Source organism: Alosa sapidissima, chromosome 19 (assembly GCF_018492685.1).
Source record: "Alosa sapidissima isolate fAloSap1 chromosome 19, fAloSap1.pri, whole genome shotgun sequence".
Classification (NCBI taxonomy): domain Eukaryota; kingdom Metazoa; phylum Chordata; class Actinopteri; order Clupeiformes; family Clupeidae; genus Alosa; species Alosa sapidissima.
In genome coordinates, this window is record NC_055975.1 from 3,337,445 (window position 1) to 3,355,615 (window position 18,171).

Below are 18,171 nucleotides of genomic sequence, written 5' to 3' on the forward strand. Positions count from 1 at the left end.
TAAATTGGGGGTGGAATGACTGCTGTCAAACGGAGCCAATCCCGCACGAGTCCGCATGCGCCGTGTGAAGCATTTAATCACCGCCCTAATGTCAGAGTCCTGATTTTCAAAGATATTACATAATTCTGGTTAGATCAAGAGTGCAATGATTTGAAGGTTAGGGCCCTCCAAATCGTATTGCATTTGTGCTCGCACATAGTCTCTTGACTTGTATAATGTGCATTTAGGGGGATATATTAGGTACATAGGTAATAATGCATCCTTATTACAAATATTGTGGAGTCTTTGTCGACTTCTCGTCTGCATGTTAAGGGTGACCATATTAGTAACAATGATTGTACCCTCAAGATTTTATTGGAAGTGAATATGTGGTGTTATTAAATCATTTTCTTTCTTGTACACTGAATGATTATGGTAGGCCTGCTGATTGTGTCTTACAAAGGGTATTTTAAAAAGTAAAACATAAGCCTAATGCTAAATTGGCATACATTGCTAGGAAACAACATCATTTGCTATTAAAGAAGATAGTAATTAGTCTATTTTTAGAGCTCTTTAGGTCACGGTCAAGGTATAAGTAAACATGTGTGGGGAAGGGCATGAACTGTGAAAATGGGCGTATCAGTTCATTTCTGGGCGTACAATTCACACAGGATATGTGCCACAGCTAGCTAGAATAGCTAGAAAATACTAGCCAGATCTCGGGCTTTTGGCCGGACCAAAGACATGAAGAAATTCAAGAGACGATGGAGAGTAATTTCTGCTCTTTGAACGACTCCGAAGACCTTAATATTTTAATATCAAATCCTGATGAGAGGTTGCGGATTGAAAGGTAATATGACGTTAGCTTAATCTGCAAGCAAGAAATTGCAAGCAAGCGAGCGAGCGAGCATATGTGGTGTTACGTCAATGTTATTGTTTTTTTTATACATACATGCAGGCAATTGCATGCCCTATTACAGATGCATTCAACAATTACGACTGTGAATTTAAATATCATTTTGTAGTGTAGCAATATTCATGAATAGTTCAACACAGTTGACTTTGAGCTAATGGTGTTAGCAGGCTCTGTTTTGGCAATGTCTGCTATGGGTGGTGGCATCATGGGCTGTTTTATAAAATAACATATTCTCACTATGAGAGGTAATTGAGCACACAATTGTATTGAGTTATTGGTGTAACGTCAGACAAGCAGCGTGCTATTTGCAGTAGGCTACTGTCTCGGAGTCCTACACAAATGCAATGCATTAAAATTCTTGAAAGGCTAAGCTGTTATTGAGCTTTACACTGTTGCAACTGCACAGTGGTCAAATGCTGGCAACCAATAGCTCAGTTGCATAATGCAGCTATAGTATTTACGTGCGCCATATAGCCCTGCAAAGAATGCAGTAAAAAAAAAAAAACGTGACAGCTTTTCTGCAAGGAATATGCAATATCTTAAATAGGTTAAAGTGAATGAGTTGAATGTATTCAGGGCAGAGATGTAAATGATGAAACTAAGTGAAAAAAAAGTTAATCACCATTGTTACGAGTCATTTCAAGAATATTTGCAAGAATGCACGTACTCCTGCAAAGATAGCCTACTTTAGTTTACCATCTTTGACTCCTGCAAGAATGTACTCAGTCGGTTACCTTGTGAGGAGGCCTATGGTAATGCAGGCAGGTTTTCAGCTATGGTAGGGTATATAAGTATGATTTCAGTCCAGAAGTGGTCAGAAGTGCTTTTATGTTGACTGAAGTCGGTTGGAGGGTGAAATGTTAGAGATGCTGCTGTGTCAGATATCTCTGCTTGTGTTGTGAGCTGAGTTCTTGGAATATACTGTACATCTATGTTTTCTTAATGACAATGTATCCTTTTTCTTGTTTCTTTGACATTTATTAACCAGGACCAAGACTCTGTTTGAGGAGATCCGGGCTTCCCTCAATAACAACGATGAAGAGGACCGCTCTTTCTGGAGGCCTGTGTTGCCTTGGGGGGGTGTGTACACCATCCGGGCCGGCCGCAAGGCTATCTCCTGTATCCCCCTGTACGTGAAGGTCAATCTGAAGAACACCTGCACCATCGATGGCTTCCTCATGCTCCTGTACGTCATCCTACGGGACAACCAGACTTTCCCCCGGGAGTTGGGTGTGTTCCTGGGTCGGGAGTTTGTGGAGCACTTCCTCTATCTCATGGACTCTTATGACTACACCACTGTCAAAATGCTGTGGATCTTGGACCGCATGTCCAAGCGGCAGTACCGCTCGGCCATCCACCAGTCTGCCCTGGAGATCGACCTGTTCGGCAACGAGCATGAGAACTTCACCAAGAACCTTGAGGACATCATGTCCACCATTCAAGAGAGCCTGTGCACTAACTGGGGCTGTCCGGCCCGCTTTCAGGAGTTTCTCAAAAAGACCATTAACATCAAGTGAGGGGACTGCTTTCTGTTTTCTCTGAATGCTCTGTATCTTAATGGTCTGGTTTGGGCATATTACAATGTTGTTCACCACCATTAGATTTTCTTGTGTGAGTGTTAGATACCATCTTAGATATGTGATTTGATATAAGAGATTCAAAAATGGTATGCGAGTGGTATAAGAGTAGTTTTACATAAGCTGTTCTTAAGTGTTTCTTCCTCGGCTCAGTGTTTTGCAGCACTTAAGCCTCAACAGTGATACTGAGTATTGTTTACTTTTGGCCAAGACAAACATTTGTTTCAGAGATGTTAATTAAACATGGCCTCAAAAGGAGCGGAGAGGAGGGCCATAACTGGACACTATTCAAGCGCTTGGCCTTTCACCAGTGTGCTACTTTGAGGGGACCCACAGACTTCTGTCTTCACACAGCTTTCCTTTCTTATGATATACCCCTTGACTAAAATAAAACCCAGCTGTCTGGTGCTAGCTGCCAAAGGTTGAAAGATATATGGTTCCTCAGCAGCATAGCAGTCTGACTGGTCTTGTCCCTTATGATGGCTTTAAAAGGGAATGGCATCTTGGTTTCTGGATCATTTGAATTGGTCATTTGATGGCTTGTTTACATCTACAGTTGTACATGCAACCTATTTTGTCACTTTGTCTCTTCACTTTGTCACTTCACTGACTTGATTGTTTCCCCCCGCAGCCCTCCTCATGAGCTACCTTATAGGGACCCTATCCAGTCTGCAGTGGATCAGTTCTTCTGCACCAAAATTGTGCTTTGCCAAGAGTTTGGGTAAGGCCTCACATTATGTCAATGCCAATGGAATAATGTTAAGCCACAGCCTTCACTCTGGAACTGTGGTAACCCCACCTACCCCACCCCGTTCTGTTTCCTGTGTTCTGCAGCTGCAGTGGGCTCCGGGAGTTCTCCCAGAGGGTTTTCTGCCACGGACCCCCTCCGTTCATCATCCTCAACATGCAGTTGTGGAAGTCAGAGGAGTTGTCCTATGTGCCCTACCATCTGGCTTTGTCCCAGCACAGGTAAATGACAACAAAAAAAAAACACTAACCACTGCTGCATGTTGGCACCTGAAACGAAAAGGATGACTCCCAGCATAAGAATGTCTGCTTAGGTGTTGGTTGAAATGGAAAAACACATTAAATCAAGCTTGCTTCTGCAACATGTTTGAATCTCAAAAGCCTTGGAATGAGGATTGCTTGCTGGAAAAATTGTACTGAAATAAATTAAACTTGAGAGCGGTACATGGGTATAATTGTATTTCTGCTATTTTCTGATTCCATTTTCCTCAAAGTATTAAGAGGCGTGTGCTAGCTGTAACCTTTGGGTTTGATTTGACATTTTCAAAAGCTTTGGCTGAAAATGTGTATGCATAACTTTGCCTGAATTTACCGACTGGAAACCACTGCATAGAAAGGAGTTGAGAAACTAATGCCATTTTGTTACATGTTTTACAATTGGATCTCTATGTACAGTATGTGACAAATTAATGTCCTTGAAAGAATTGCATTGGTGGTCGTGGGTTCCATTCCCTGGCACCACATATTCCAGTAAAGTGCATCTTGCCATTACTGTAACTTGCTAGTTAATGTCTGCTAAACAGGGGTTAGAGTAGTTTTAAATTCTTTGGTACTGCCACAACCTTCATGGCTTCATATTGTTCGGTCACCTCTTCTCTGGATATCTGCAGGGCTGACAACTTTCTAGTTTTGCCTAGAGTGAGATTTGCGTCAGGTGAAAGTGTATGCACAAAAACATTTCAACACACCTTAATACGCTACATTAGTTAATGGAAGTGTTTTAGTCGGTCACTGATATTTCCCAATGTGAGATGTGTCAATTGCGGGAGTCTTGCGCTCAATGTGTAAGTTGTGGCAGCCCTGGTTTTGGCTGGCAGCTGGTAGCAGCTTACAAAAAAAAAGAAATATATAATACACCAATCACAGTGCATTGTGCACAAGTGATTTTATACTGTATACTAGAGATGAACAAGTACAAGCGTGCTCTTTGACTGTAACCCCATCTGTGCTGTTCTTCAGGTACTCCCTAGAGGGCGCCACACTCTTCAACAAGGAGGAGCACCACTATTCTGCGGCCTTTCAGATTGACGGCTCCTGGATGCACTACGATGGACTCCGCAGCGACAACCTCATTCTGCTCAACAAGCCACCTGAACTCCTGTTGCTCTCCTCTCTTGTCTATGTCCGTTGCTCTGACAACAAGTGAGCTGCTGCGGCCACGGGGTTGCAGGTCGCAGGACTGGAAAACGGACTCGGCCAGATTACAGGTGTTGCAGAATGTGATCATAGATCAGTTTGCCAACCACTGCCACATCTACAATGGCTTTTAGCACATAGAGCAGAGCTTTATTGAACGTTCCTCAATGTCAGATTGAAAGATGTTTGAGAGGCCTTGTTTCTTCTTTGTTTCACTTGACATTATTCTTGCATTAAGCATTTTTTCCTCTTCTTGATCTTATTTCTTCAGATTGTCTTTAATTGTGTTTCCTAATGTCTTTTCCTAATTTGTCCTCTCATGAGGTAATATAGTTAGCATTGGCTATCTCTGCTAAGCTGTTGCTGATGAGCAGTTCTTATTTATTATGAAATGTTGATAATTCTGTGATTCTTTCCTATTTGCTTTCTTAGATTTGTCTAAGACACTTCTTTAATTGGCCATGGAGAATTGAAAATGTTTCTCTTTTTGGTTTGCATGCTTGGAATCCAAGAAATGTGTATTATGGACTATAATAGTTCTGGGCTGTGAATTGGAGGCTGAATGGGGAATACATTGTGAAGAAAGCTCAGAACATTGATAAAACATCTTCAAGTTTGTGGGCTTTTCCTCCATGGGTTTAAGCAATATGCTAATTTTATTTGCATCTGTTTTCCATTTTCTCAAAAACACAAACAAATGTATTGCTATAACTTGAGCAAATGGAACACGTCCTTGTTTATTCTCTGAAATCATTTGATTTGAACGAGGCATAGGGGTGATGGAATGCTTTTGCCTCTCCGACAGTTCAAAGCTCATATGGACACAGGTTCCAAATTTAGAAGTAAACTGGTGCTTTTATGTTTTTCTCATGTGCCATTGATTTACTATAATACACCAATATTATTGTAGGTACTTTTTTGCCACTCATTGAAAACTGCCATCCTCTCTGATTGTTGGTCTGACTTTTCCAGAGGACATCCTGAAGTCTAGCATGAGCCTGTTTATCAATAATGAAATACCTTGTCTTACAAGGATCACAAAATTGAGGCCCTGTTTCACAGCACATGAGCCAGTCAGTGGATGCCCTAGCTACCATTTTACTGTTGGTGAATGGTGGATGTGTACTGACGCAGGAATAGAACACTTAAGGCATACAGTGGACATTGCCTAAGTCACATGATTGAGCAACACAACTACTGTATAACATTCACTTGCTAAGAAGGGAAGAGCAAGTGCTATTTGCAGATGGCACCAACAAATTTAAGTTATGTCAATTCTTACCTATTTGAAAGGCGTCCACTGTTATATTGAAAGTTGATTATTTTGCCTGTATCAGCTTTCACAATTATACCATGATGTGTTTTGCCTAGGGATTGTTTTTCTCTTAGATATTGTAGCAAAGGTTTTCAATTCTATTTATCTTGTGCATTAATGTCATGATTCAAATGTCCAGTGCTAAACTGGTGACCTCACACACTCTACCACTAAGTTTTAGCCAAAAATAACTGAAATGTTATCCAGTGATTTCAATACAAAAAATGGATTATTTAAAATGATTGCCTGATATGGTCAATGACAGCTCACAGCACTTGATTACTTGGTCCCCTCACATCTACAGTACTGCTGATCCAATCTTATGACTCCTTTTTTGCTTTGTAATGAAAACACAGATTTGAAGTCTCTACCTTTGTTGTCTCATAAGAGAAATGCAAGTGTTTAACTATGCAGCCTTTTGTTTTTAATACTACAATTTGTTTTTTAAAGCAATAAAATATTTTTATACACTACAGTCAGCTGTCTTTTTTTAGGTGGTTGTGTTTGGGCATATGTGTTATTGCATGTGAGAAGCTTGATTAAAATGAACTGTAGACATCACCTTGTAAGGCAGGCATTTTATTTTGTCTTAACTCGGTACAATTGCACCACACAGATAAATAAACTGGCAGAACTCAAATTCACTCTGCTTGTTAAGTGTTGGAAAATTCTGCTTCTACTCAAGCAGTACTGGACCTCTAAGCTGATCCGGCACCAATCTGCTGTGGATCTGTTTGGCCAGGACCGGAGTCCGACTCTACCTGGGTATCACCTATCTTAATTCCAGTAATAATCCACAGGTCCGTCAAATTCAACATCAACTGAATTCAGACAACGTTCAGACACGCCCATGTGAAATGTAAAAAGAAGCAAGGTTGTTACATTGACATTTGGCTAACATTGACATCAGTTTTTCAAATAACGACCTCACACACCTACACAGTCCTTTTTGTTCACCTCCATACTTGATATCAGTCCTCATTCTGTTGTAAAAAAAACAAGCACTTTGGTGAGTGGTGGCAAAGCAGGACATGGTTAGGCCATGATAAATAAGAAAACGCAAACAAAAAAAAAATATATATAAAATACACATATATACATACACACATACAATCATACATACATATCCCTTCATTTTGCAGTTTCACGTTTTCAGATTACATATATGGCCATGAGTTCACCTTCTTGTAGTGGTGGAAATGGCCAAAGAAGCCAACACTGAAGAGGCAGGTCAAGTGTGTGGACATCTCCCATCACAACATTTATTTTGTACAGGGATGGAACCTTGATGATGCCTGTGTGGTCAACAGAAACCTTAATCACAAATGGGTTCTTCTTTCAATGAGTGTGTGCGTGTATGTGAGAGACTTTTGAGAGAGTATGACCACATTCTGTTTATCACAACATACAGTAGTTGTAGAGTTTTCAAAGGTTGACCTCCATGGATACAAGTCCTTTTAATTAAAGGTTAGTATCTGCGATTTATGTACATGCAAGTTTTGAAAAAAAAAGAAAAAAGGATATTGTTCTGGAAAGCAGAACAGAAGCAGAGAAGGGGAACAGGATTTGTTTTGGACTCATGGAGGCGCAAGAGACACAAAAGTCTACACATTTGACCTCAAAGCCAATGACAGAATCTTGCTTTGAAATGAGATTTTTTTTTATGACAATAAAAATGGGTGCCTCCCATGACACTGCAATAAGTAGTCGGCCTAAAGCTCCTTTCAAACACCACAAGATGAACACTGGTCAACTGAACAATAGAGTTGAAGTATCTATTGCTTCACATAACATTTTTCACTTAGAACATTTGGGAAAATGACACAAAGCAGAGCAGCTCGACAATACCAAAGCAGGAGAAACCAATAGGTCACTTTGAAAAGGAGATCTTTGACCATTCCTTAAGGATGACATCTGTCATGACATTTCCCATTAATCACATAACAGCGGAAATGGTAGCAGCACAACTTCATATTAAACAAGCCAACTACACCTACTGTCTGATAGGAAGCATCTTTTATTGCTAGTAAAAGACTAAACAGTCTTATTCATGTGTTCATATTTAAGGGTGACATCTCGTCATGACTGGTTTTGATTGCTTATGCTTAAAGTCGATGTCACAGAAGCAAGTGGGCCACAGATTGAAATCTCAGTGCGAGAGTTACACACACATTTGACATGGAGTCATCTACGACAGATGCCATTTGAATTGCTTGCATGTACAACACAAACTTTTGGAGTGGGTGGGCATAATAAAATGCACTTTTACGATACATAATAAGAAGGCATGTGCATTCTTATTTGTGCTTTAAGCCATCTAGAGCTGAAAGACACTTGTTTTTAAAAGAGACTTAAGATGATGACAAGTTAACTGAACTGCTAACCTGCTAAAAAAAAAAATCAGTTGAAATCCACATGTGGGATATTAAAATGACATTTTAGAAGACAATGAATACCATGTTCAAAGCATCCAAAATACATTAAGAGGCAGCAAATGATCAAACGGAGCTGAACCGAAACAAGGCTACTAGGAAAACCACCTAAAGTAGCTTAATGTCAAAGTAATGTATCCACGAACAGAGTTTAAAATAATATTAAGGTCATCCTTAATTCCACTGGCTGCTAGAATGACAATTACATTAGAGTAATAAATGAAGGGCCTGCCATTAACGAAACATTCCCTGTATCATAATAGTCAAGTCATTCATCACACTCTCTCTGGTGTCTGCTCTAGCTTTAGAGTGCCTCCATCAAGATGGCATGGGAAATGTTCCATAGCAACTGATCAAAATAAAATAAAGTAGAAGTCCCAAAGCCTCAAAAGACTAGCACCTTATGCCTCTCAACAGTACAGGCCTAGGGCACTGTCCCTAAACTAATAGACAGATACAGCGCAAAAAATCTCAAGTTACGATGACCGTAGGCCTCTTCTGATCAGGGGGAAATATCTGAAAGGGATCTAACGCAGCGTGATGGATCATGAATCTGAGGCCATTTCAATTAAATATTGGGATGGAAAAAAAAAAAAGTGATTATAACAGTGTCTCACATATGAATATCTGCGTCAGTCAAACAGCAGCTCAAAGAGATTTCAACTGGTCAAATAAGTTAAGAATTGCTGTGAGAAATGAAATGGACAATAAAAAAGTAAACAAGAAACAAGAAATTAACCAAAAACAAACAAACAAAAAAAAAAACACAGATTACACCACAAACTCTTGTAAGACTCCTGCCTTCACCTGACAATTCACAACAGTTGCCAACACAAACACACACATTGACATGCCACACATTAGGTCACAGCTATATCAGAAACACCTTGGCTTTTAGTGGACACAAAGAATAGATCAATAGGTCATCCAAGAAAGTCTTATTGCATCATCTAAATGCCATACATCCCCAACTGATTTCACTATGTACAACTTACAAAGTATCAAATGGTTTGGTAAGTGCAACACAGCATCCTATAGTAAAGACAAGACAACCCCCCATTCCTCACACTAATATCTTTAATTTACAATGTAAATGTCCACACACACACACACACACACACACACACACACACACACACACACACACACACACACACACACACACACACACACACACACACACACACACACACACACACACACTGATATTCCCTTTACCCTGAATTTAAAAAAAACCAGGTAAACAGAGGCGCAAGACCACTGACATTTTTTTGGAGAGGGGGTGGGCATGGGGGATGCTGATCTCTCCACCGGCTTTGCGGGTTTTGAAGAGAGATCTCTTTTTGAGATTAGTTCCCTGACCAGATCACACAAAGACCACTCCCTTGCTAAAGGCAGAGCAAATGAGATGCCAGGAGCCCTTCCCATGCCCAGGGCTTTCCATATGAGAGAGCACACAACGAAGAATATTACACAGGACAGGTGCTGCTATGCAGAGCCCTGGCTTTAACACAGTTGCTAGTGTGTGACACAGTCTAAATTTGGAACAAAAAGGTGAGACTTTTTTAATGAGCGTGAATCTGTGTGTTTTGGCACTTTGTCATCAGAAGGCCTGTGCATGTTCAATGAAGTAGGAAGCTAAATATCCTGTTTGAGTAATAAAAAATAAAAAGATCCAGGAAGATGCCACACCCTGGGCTTAGATACTGGTGGGGGGGTAGATACCAGGGGTAAAAGAAACATTAAGAGCAAAGAAAAGCAGGTTGATATCCTGAACAAACACACCTAATCTAAGATGAAGACTGGGGAGGGCTGGGCTGGGTCCCAAGCATGGACCCCTTTATGAGAGAGTGGACAACTCATGGACAAAATCATGTTAAGACCTGTGTGCATGGGACATGCCAACACAGCAATCCAAATTCAAACAAGCATTTAATAAAAGAATATAGCCCTATTAATGGCCTAGGATGGTGGCAGGAATGGGGCAAAGACTGCATTTGGAGTCCCCCTGCCAAGTATGGTCTGGACCTCTTTGACATCAAAGTCTCTTTGTGACCTTTCCTTTATGAGACACAGACACACTCTCTCTCTTATTGCATGGACTTGTTAAGTGAGCTTCCCCTGCCCCTCTCCAACAGGTAAGCAAGTGACCTATTTACCATAATGAAACACAAGGTCATGGAGTCAGTCCCACAGTGTGAGACCATGAACACAAACAAATCCTGAATCCTAAAAATAGCACCATTAAAGTATTTAGTAGGAGCAGTCACGTGTACAGAGGTTGCAAGTGTTGGATGATCACTTTTCAATGCTTTTCAGCAATTATGGAGTGAGATCCACTTTCGCATGCACACACACACACACACACACACACACAGCTGACAAGCAAAACAAGAAGGCAGGGAGTGATGGGCGCTGAAGTGCTACAGGTGTAGAAGTGGTATGCTGGAAGAATTCTCAAGAAAACATAGTGGGATTCATGAACTCGCAAATCACCACAACTCCATGAGCGACACACAAACACGCACACGCACACACACACACACACACAGTGCAGGAAACATTTACAGGCAATGCACTAGAGGATATATTAATTAATTAACCTATAATGAATATACAGCTTTGGAAAAAAAAATAAGAGACCACTGCACATTTTTTTGATGTCCTTCTACGGTTGCTGAGTGACATTTGAATGAGTTGACAGTCATATTCAAATTTGCAGTGATCTCTTAACTCATTCGAATGTCACTCAGCAAACATAGGATGACCTCAGAAAAATATGCAGTGGTCTCTTAATTTTTTCAAGAGCTGTATATCTATATATTCTTTTCTTCACTTACATTATTTACAAGAGAGAGATATAGAGAGATAAAGGCAGCCCTTTTTAAGTGAGTGTAAAGAAAAAAAATTAACGTGAAGTTATTTTTTTTCCATCTTCTTTTGTGAAGCACAGACCTTCAATGCAGACATTTCAGGCTCAGCCAGAAGCATCACCACTGGGCTGGACCTAGCCACCTAGTCGCGCACACACACGCACGCTGACCCAACATATTTTAAAGAACTAAAACAGACCTCGGAGCTAAGGCTCTTCGTAGAGCTCAGTGAGCAACGATAGAACACACACAGGTGCGTCGGGACTGAGAGGCTGAGACACAGGTTTGGTGTTACCACATCAGAAAAATGAACACAAAACTAAATCAACTCAGGAGAAAAGAAAATGCTGAAGGAGAAAGCAAAGTGACTGAATTCTCCTCTACTGTCAAATGGCTCAAGAGTCTTTTACTGGAGCCCAAATACAGGTGGTAAAGAGAAAGACAACACACATTTCATCCTCCTCGAAGGTCCCAGAACGTCTCCTGTAATTTGTGCGTACCTCCTCGTCCTCATCCTCCTGTTCCTCAGCTGGTCTCGGTCTCTGGTCATCTTTGTGGTCTCTGATGCCAGTTTTTGGCTGCTTCATCCTGCATGCACTTACTCCTCCCGTCCAACAGGGGGGGAGCGTTTCAGACTGCTCCCTAGGCCCCTGCCTCCCCTCCGCCACCACAGAGCGAAATGAGGATCATCCGGACGGCGTAGAGGACATAGAACAGAAACAAACCCCAAAAGAAAACCATTCGATTTTTTCCCCTTCTTCATCCTTCACGCCCCTCTCTGGAGAGAGTCCTTCCCTGGCACTCCTAGGGTCAAAGGGCAGTGAGGCCAAAGTTACAGCGGCAGCACATCATGCCGCTGGAATCCAGCCAGCTGTCCGTGATGGGGTCATAGCGCTGCACGGTGTTTAGATACGATGACCCAGAGTGACCCCCAACCACGTAGAGGTAGTTGTCTACTACGGCAGCCCCAACCCCTGGAAAGATGGATGGAAACACACACACACACACACACACGTCAAATACCTGGGCATTAAATTATCTCCACACATAGGACTAATAGAAAGAATTACAAATGTTCAACAAATCTAGATTGCAGTGTTCTAAACAAATTCCATGGTATATAGAATTGAAAGCTTGGGTCCTGTTGGGCTGCACTCACCTGTGCGAGGCTCATTCATGGGACGACAGGCGGTCCACTGGTTCTGGTAAGGGTCATACCTCTCGATGCTGGACAGGTGGGACACACCGTTATGCCCACCCACCACGAAGATGAAGCCAAGCATGACCCCCACCCCAAAGTTGATGCGCTTGTCTGCCATGGGGGCTACCATTTCCCAGGCATCTTTACTCGGGTCGTAGCGCTCAACACTGAAAGACAGGAGAGAAGGATTAGAAAAATAAACAGACTGACCAACAAGTAAGCACAGATAAATAATACAACCTTCCAGGAAATAGATGATTTTTAAGCCTATTTTGCATTATGACCTGGATATGTGGGTACACACCAAGGATTATACAAAGCATATACAGTTACTGGCATCTACATTTGCATGTACACTCACTGATGTGCGCCTACATGCATTCCCTTCCTAGAGATCTGTCCACCAGCAGGGACATCTATCCATCATAACCAAATGCACCCTGATCAGTCACTCCATTCACACAAATGCAAATAAAGCCTACAGGTAAGCATCAGGTCATATAAACCAGAAACTAAATCAGGCCTAGCAAAATGTACTGGTTTTCCTTTTTCCCTTTTCAACTTTATAAAAGCTCTATAATTGATGGGACAAAGACCTTTGTTTATGTTTTGAGGGGTATTCGAGGAAATTAACAAGTGTTATTACATAACACACTGACAAAACAGGCTATAATCCCATTTTCAAAACGATGTGATGCTCTTAGCTACCTTAATTCTCTAGAACCTCATTTCTAAATCACTCTGTATTCATGTAACTCCAGTCTCTTTCCAGTTGACCTGCCACACACAAATAACTTGCTCCACTCTTGCAGCATTTTGGCATAATAAAAAGTCATGAAACCATAACGACGTAGCAGGGGACTTTACAAACAGGGAATTACCTTTGAGAGCAGTTAGTTTGGGTGTGCAGTGCAGTGCACATGGAGGGGTGGGGAGAGAAAAGGAAGGCATAGCGTGCAGGCTATCCAAACACATTCTCTGCAGGGACTCGGGTGTCAAGGAGACAGCACAACAACAAGAGAACTCTCCCTGTGGTGGGAGCTGAGACCAGAGCCAACTTCTACAGAGGAAGAAGGGGCATTTATCTTGGTTCCCAAGAGTGTTGGGCCACGATGTTGTCTTTCCAAGACAACACATTCTGCTCCGAGTTGACTTATCTAATGTCAAGTTACGTCAAATAACAAGTCCGAATGAACACAAACAAGGCATATAAACTGGGAGATTTGGCAATTACGTCCAATAATAACTCAGAGGCCCACACAGTTAGACAAAAAACAGCTACTAAATCAGCTTTGTGAAATGATTTTTTCAAGTTATCTGAAGGAAACCCATAGTAACTCACACACAGCAGGGCAGTTTCTGAGGTTTTCATATAACTACATCTCCAATGCAAAATCTTATAAGGAAAGGTTCAAAGTCAAATAAACAGCTCATGAAGATCATGAGTCCATCTCCTGTTCCACAGTGGGCCGGTTCTGCTCACCTGTTCATGTGTGCGGGGCCATAGCCCCCGATGGCGTAGATCATGCCGTCCAGCACGGCGGTGGCGAAGCAGCTGCGTGACTCAGTCATGGGTGCAATAGGCTGCCACTCCTTCACCTTGGGTGCGTAGCGCTCCACCGACTGCAGGTAGTACTGTCCGTCGTAGCCGCCTAGCGCATACAGCTCCCCCGCCAGCACTACCACACCCAGCGTGCTGCGGCACTCTGCCATGCGCTCCACCGACGACCACGTGTTGCTGTCAGGGTCCCAGCGCTCCACAGAGCTTTCGTGCCGCCGGTAGCTGATGCCCTGGCGCATGTGCGTGGCGATGCCGCCCACCACGTAGACCTTCTGGTCCAGGACCGCCACACCAAACTCGTAGCGTGGCACGCTTAGTGGTGCCAGGCCGATCCACGAGTCCGTCTGAGGGAAGTACATCTCCATGCTACAAGGAGGAGGGAAGCAGAGGAAAATGTGTATTTCATGTGTGATACTCAACTAACTATGCTTGGCAGAACTAACTACGCTGTGACCTAGCTGTACGGTTAATAACTCCGAGAGTTGCATAAACATACCATTACATAAAGCCCAAGTACATACATGCATAGGCCTACATCTTGCAACAGTGAGCAGGTATGGACAAAAGGCGTTCCGTTATTACCTCTCAAGTGTGGCAAAGAGTCCAGTTTTGCCCCCGACAGCTAGCAGGACTTTGGGGGCGCAGCGTGGCCGTGTGGACAACACCGTCTGGTAGGAGAGCCGGTGCTCTGGCATGAAGTGGTACTTGAGTGCCTCATTGAGCAGGTGTTTGCAGGCGTGGTCATCGCGGATCAGGTGGTTGGCCTCGTAGAGGCGCGTGAGGAACTTGACGCTGAGCAGTGGCAGACGCACACAGTGCAGCAGCTGGGCCAGATGCTGCTGCCGCTCTGACAGGTCGTACTTGATCCACGACTCCAGAGCGAAGAACACCGTCTCCTCGGTGACCACCTTTAGGCAGTCGTTGGAAACGATCTCGTCCAGCTCGGTGCGAGTAAGCTCAAAGAACTCCTCCGTCTGACACACCTCCTCGAAATTCTCGCAGATGAACTTGGTGGCGGCCAGGCACAGGTCGTGGCAGCCGTAGGTCTCGGCGAAGCGGGAGATGCCAATGCAGTTGCCGGCGTCCAGCTGGCTCTCCAGGAAGCTGCAGCACTCCTTCAGCACCAGCTTGACCTGGAGGAGGTTGGCAGCCGGCAGGAGTGATTCCACCGTGTCCTGGGAGATGAAGACTGTTCCGGTGTAGGCATACTCTACAATAGCCTGTGGCAGACAAAGGATTATCACATCTACCTTCTGAAAGGCTGTGTTTGGATTTATATTGAATGCTTATTGCCATCTGCTGCAATGTTGTCTGAGAAAGTGATCTATTGTAACTTTGTGTTCAAAGCCTACTATTAGCAATACTAAATTTAACAAATCTATAGACCAATAGACACCATTACAGAGGCCATAGCTCAGAGGGACTTCAAATGTCCCAATAGCAAAACCTGTTAAGCACAGCTTAGAGGAGAAACACTCTAATCATTTTCACTTTGTTTATCTATACAGGATCCCTGAAATGTGTTTGTGTATGCTAACCAATGTGAGAGTCTGATCTATAAAAGAACTAAGAAAGTGTAATTTGGACATGATAATGGATAGGCAGTCAAAAACAAGGCATTCTCAATATCTTGAAAAAACTCCTGGAGCTACATTTCAAAGAATCCAAAATGGGTCAGAAAACCAAGAAGACATCACACACACACACACACCACATCAAAGCGATAAATTAACAAACAGCAGCTGCAGTGCACCTTCTCACGGGATGACAAAAAGAGACACATGGCCAGTCACCTGTAGCGCAGTCTCGTCGATGCACTGGAACTCCACCTCGGAGGTCTCCTTCTCCGACAGGTTGCCCGTGAACATGGCCTTGAAGTAAGGGCTGATGCTGGCCAGCACCACTTTGTGGGCGTGGATTTTAGCATCGCCCACCCGCAGCACGATGTCGCACAACTCATGGTCCTGGCGGAGCAGCTGGAGGCCCTGCAACAGCTGCTCAGAGTGGGGTCGCGTCAGACTGGCAAGCATGTAGGACTGACCCTGCTGCTGCTGGTCCATCTGGCCGGAGGACAGGGGAGAAGTCAGGTGGTGGAAGGAAATGTAATGCCTCAACTCCACGCTACTATGATTGTAGCACTGCAAACTCACACAGGATTTAACACCATTTTCTGTGGTTTGCTACAGTCACCCTGTCAAACATTAAGAAGGTTACACAAAATGTTACAAAATTGTACCTTAATTATACTGAACACCGATCAGTCCAATAGAGATCACTGTACATGTCTGAATAAACATACACGTCTTCACACTAACGACTACTGGTTTACCTCCTTCAACCAACCTGCCACACAAGGTGCAACAAGAATTCACTAAATGTTCAAAAGCACAGCACACACAGATCTCACAAGTAGGCTACCAATCAGAACTTGTCCTCTGGATCCAATTTAACGGAGCGACAAATTATAGGCTCAGATTATAGGCTCAACCTAGTGTACTACCAACCAATGGCATGATCTCTGAAGAGCAATAAGTCAATCCAACCAATTTCTTTAATTAGATCAGCGATGCAGATTCGTCAACATTTTTTTTGTCATTTTAAAACCCCATGGCAATCTGTAACCGTTTCACAATTACTCGCAGATATGAATTCATGCACGGCAGTTCTTCTGCACCATAAATTGAGTAACGTTTACAGTGCTGACATTGCTAGCCTAACCAACCTGTCAACTAACGTTGCATCTGTCAACCAAGTACCGAGGATCCCACATCTTTACGTGTAGGACACAAATGTCATTCAATTAAGTAACTTTAACGTTAAACGAAAGCGAAGCACCAATAAGTTGTCAAACTCACGTTGCAGAAGGAAAACAACAAGCAAGCTTAGCTAACTGTCCGTTACGGATACCTTACCGAAGCTAGCTACCTATCACTAACCTATTATTGAGTAAGGCCAGAGCAATGACACTTTCAGCGGGATATAAAACAACTATTTAGGGAATTAACTACACATATCAGTCGAAAATATATAGCGGATAATTGCATTACGACAGCTGTTTCCATATCAGCAGCTAACTGGCTAATTGTGCTAGCCAACAGACATGATAACGTTAGATAAATACACAACCGAGGTGTTCTAACGTTAGCTTCTAGAACAATACTCCTAGAGGCATAACGTAGCTGCTACAGTTAACTTGCAAGAGAGGGATATAAACTGGATACTTAGTTTAGTAAGCTTAGTTGATTAAGGTTGCCTGCTTTGTCAGCTAGTAGCTAACAGTTGTCAGTTTATAAACAGCAGCCTTTTCTGTCAATGGTTAATTCGTGTTGGCTGTTAGCTAACGTTTGCTAAATAAATGTCTACATCTTGAAGTTATGTCAAAGCTTAAGAAAACTGTTAACCACTAAATCCCATTAATATTAACGTTAACCCTCCCAGTGGCTTCGTTAATGTAGCAGCTAAACAATTTGGTTCACACTTGGCTAACTTGAACAGCTTGTAACGTTATAACGTTAACGTTACTATCTCATGGCATCATATAAAAAGGAAACAGTCGACTTGCTAAAACAAAAGTAAGTTAACGTTAACAGGGCAATGTTGACTGCTCATTCTTAATACCTCTTCAAAACGAACGCTAACGGTAGGCATCTATGGGAAAATAATTGATTGTCCTGTAATGTTGACTAAAACGTTATCTAGCAAGCTATCAATAGCAATGCTTGATGGTAGCTGGAAATCAAGTTAACGTTAACGTTATCCTAGCTCATTTGCAAGCCCCATTTGCTAACGTTAGCTGGCGTTAGGTTTGCGAGCACAATATTACCAAATAAGTTACACGATTACAAATGGAAGGGGAAACCATGCACGAAATACCTGTATTGATGCTTCAGATGTTCCGAAACGATCACCTTTTATTGCCGTGGCGAAGTTCAATACAGCAGCGCCAGAATCTCTACCGTCTGTTAAGAAAACAAACACAAATCAGGTTAGATCTGCGTAACTTCCGGAAGTGGGTGCGTTCTTTGCTAAAAGTGACATCAAAGCATATCCAAACTTACCTAAAAATTCTTTGGCAAAACACATTAAACTGTAAAGGTAACATTTCCGACCCAACGACACAGACTTATACAAATAGTTGTTTAAAAATGTACAGG

At 42.5% G+C, this 18,171-nt stretch overlaps 3 protein-coding genes across 5 annotated transcripts in view; 1 reads left to right on the plus strand and 2 right to left on the minus strand.

Annotated features, from left to right (window-relative positions):
- LOC121693739 overlaps window positions 1-4,595 on the minus strand; it is a 33,728-nt gene extending 29,133 nt beyond the window's left edge. Inside the window, exon 1 of the mRNA XM_042073381.1 lies at window positions 4,590-4,595. The gene's annotated coding sequence lies outside the window, so the exon portion shown is untranslated. The remainder of the gene's footprint in view (window positions 1-4,589) is intronic.
- On the plus strand, window positions 632-6,420 carry c19h14orf28 (chromosome 19 C14orf28 homolog). The gene is made up of 5 exons (XM_042073380.1): window positions 632-829; window positions 1,884-2,408; window positions 3,104-3,193; window positions 3,307-3,441; window positions 4,459-6,420. The coding sequence occupies exons 1-5, from the start codon at window positions 744-746 to the stop codon at window positions 4,643-4,645; spliced, it is 1,023 nt and encodes a 340-aa protein (XP_041929314.1). The 5' UTR covers window positions 632-743; the 3' UTR covers window positions 4,646-6,420.
- Window positions 6,421-6,513: 93 nt separating this feature from the next.
- LOC121693737 (kelch-like protein 28) lies at window positions 6,514-18,008 on the minus strand. 3 transcript variants are annotated; one of them, XM_042073379.1, is made up of 8 exons: window positions 17,891-18,008; window positions 15,811-16,077; window positions 14,600-15,237; window positions 13,940-14,383; window positions 12,415-12,623; window positions 11,756-12,229; window positions 7,132-7,245; window positions 6,514-6,933 (listed from the first exon to the last, which is right to left on the minus strand). In XM_042073379.1, the coding sequence occupies exons 2-6, from the start codon at window positions 16,075-16,077 to the stop codon at window positions 12,066-12,068; spliced, it is 1,722 nt and encodes a 573-aa protein (XP_041929313.1). In that variant the 5' UTR covers window positions 17,891-18,008; the 3' UTR covers window positions 6,514-6,933; window positions 7,132-7,245; window positions 11,756-12,065. The 3 variants fall into 3 exon arrangements, with proteins under 3 accessions (XP_041929313.1, XP_041929311.1, XP_041929312.1); XM_042073377.1 differs by having other exon boundaries at window positions 6,514-7,245; XM_042073378.1 differs by lacking the exon at window positions 17,891-18,008 and adding an exon at window positions 16,254-17,871 and having other exon boundaries at window positions 6,514-7,245.
- Between the last annotated feature and the right edge of the window lie 163 nt (window positions 18,009-18,171).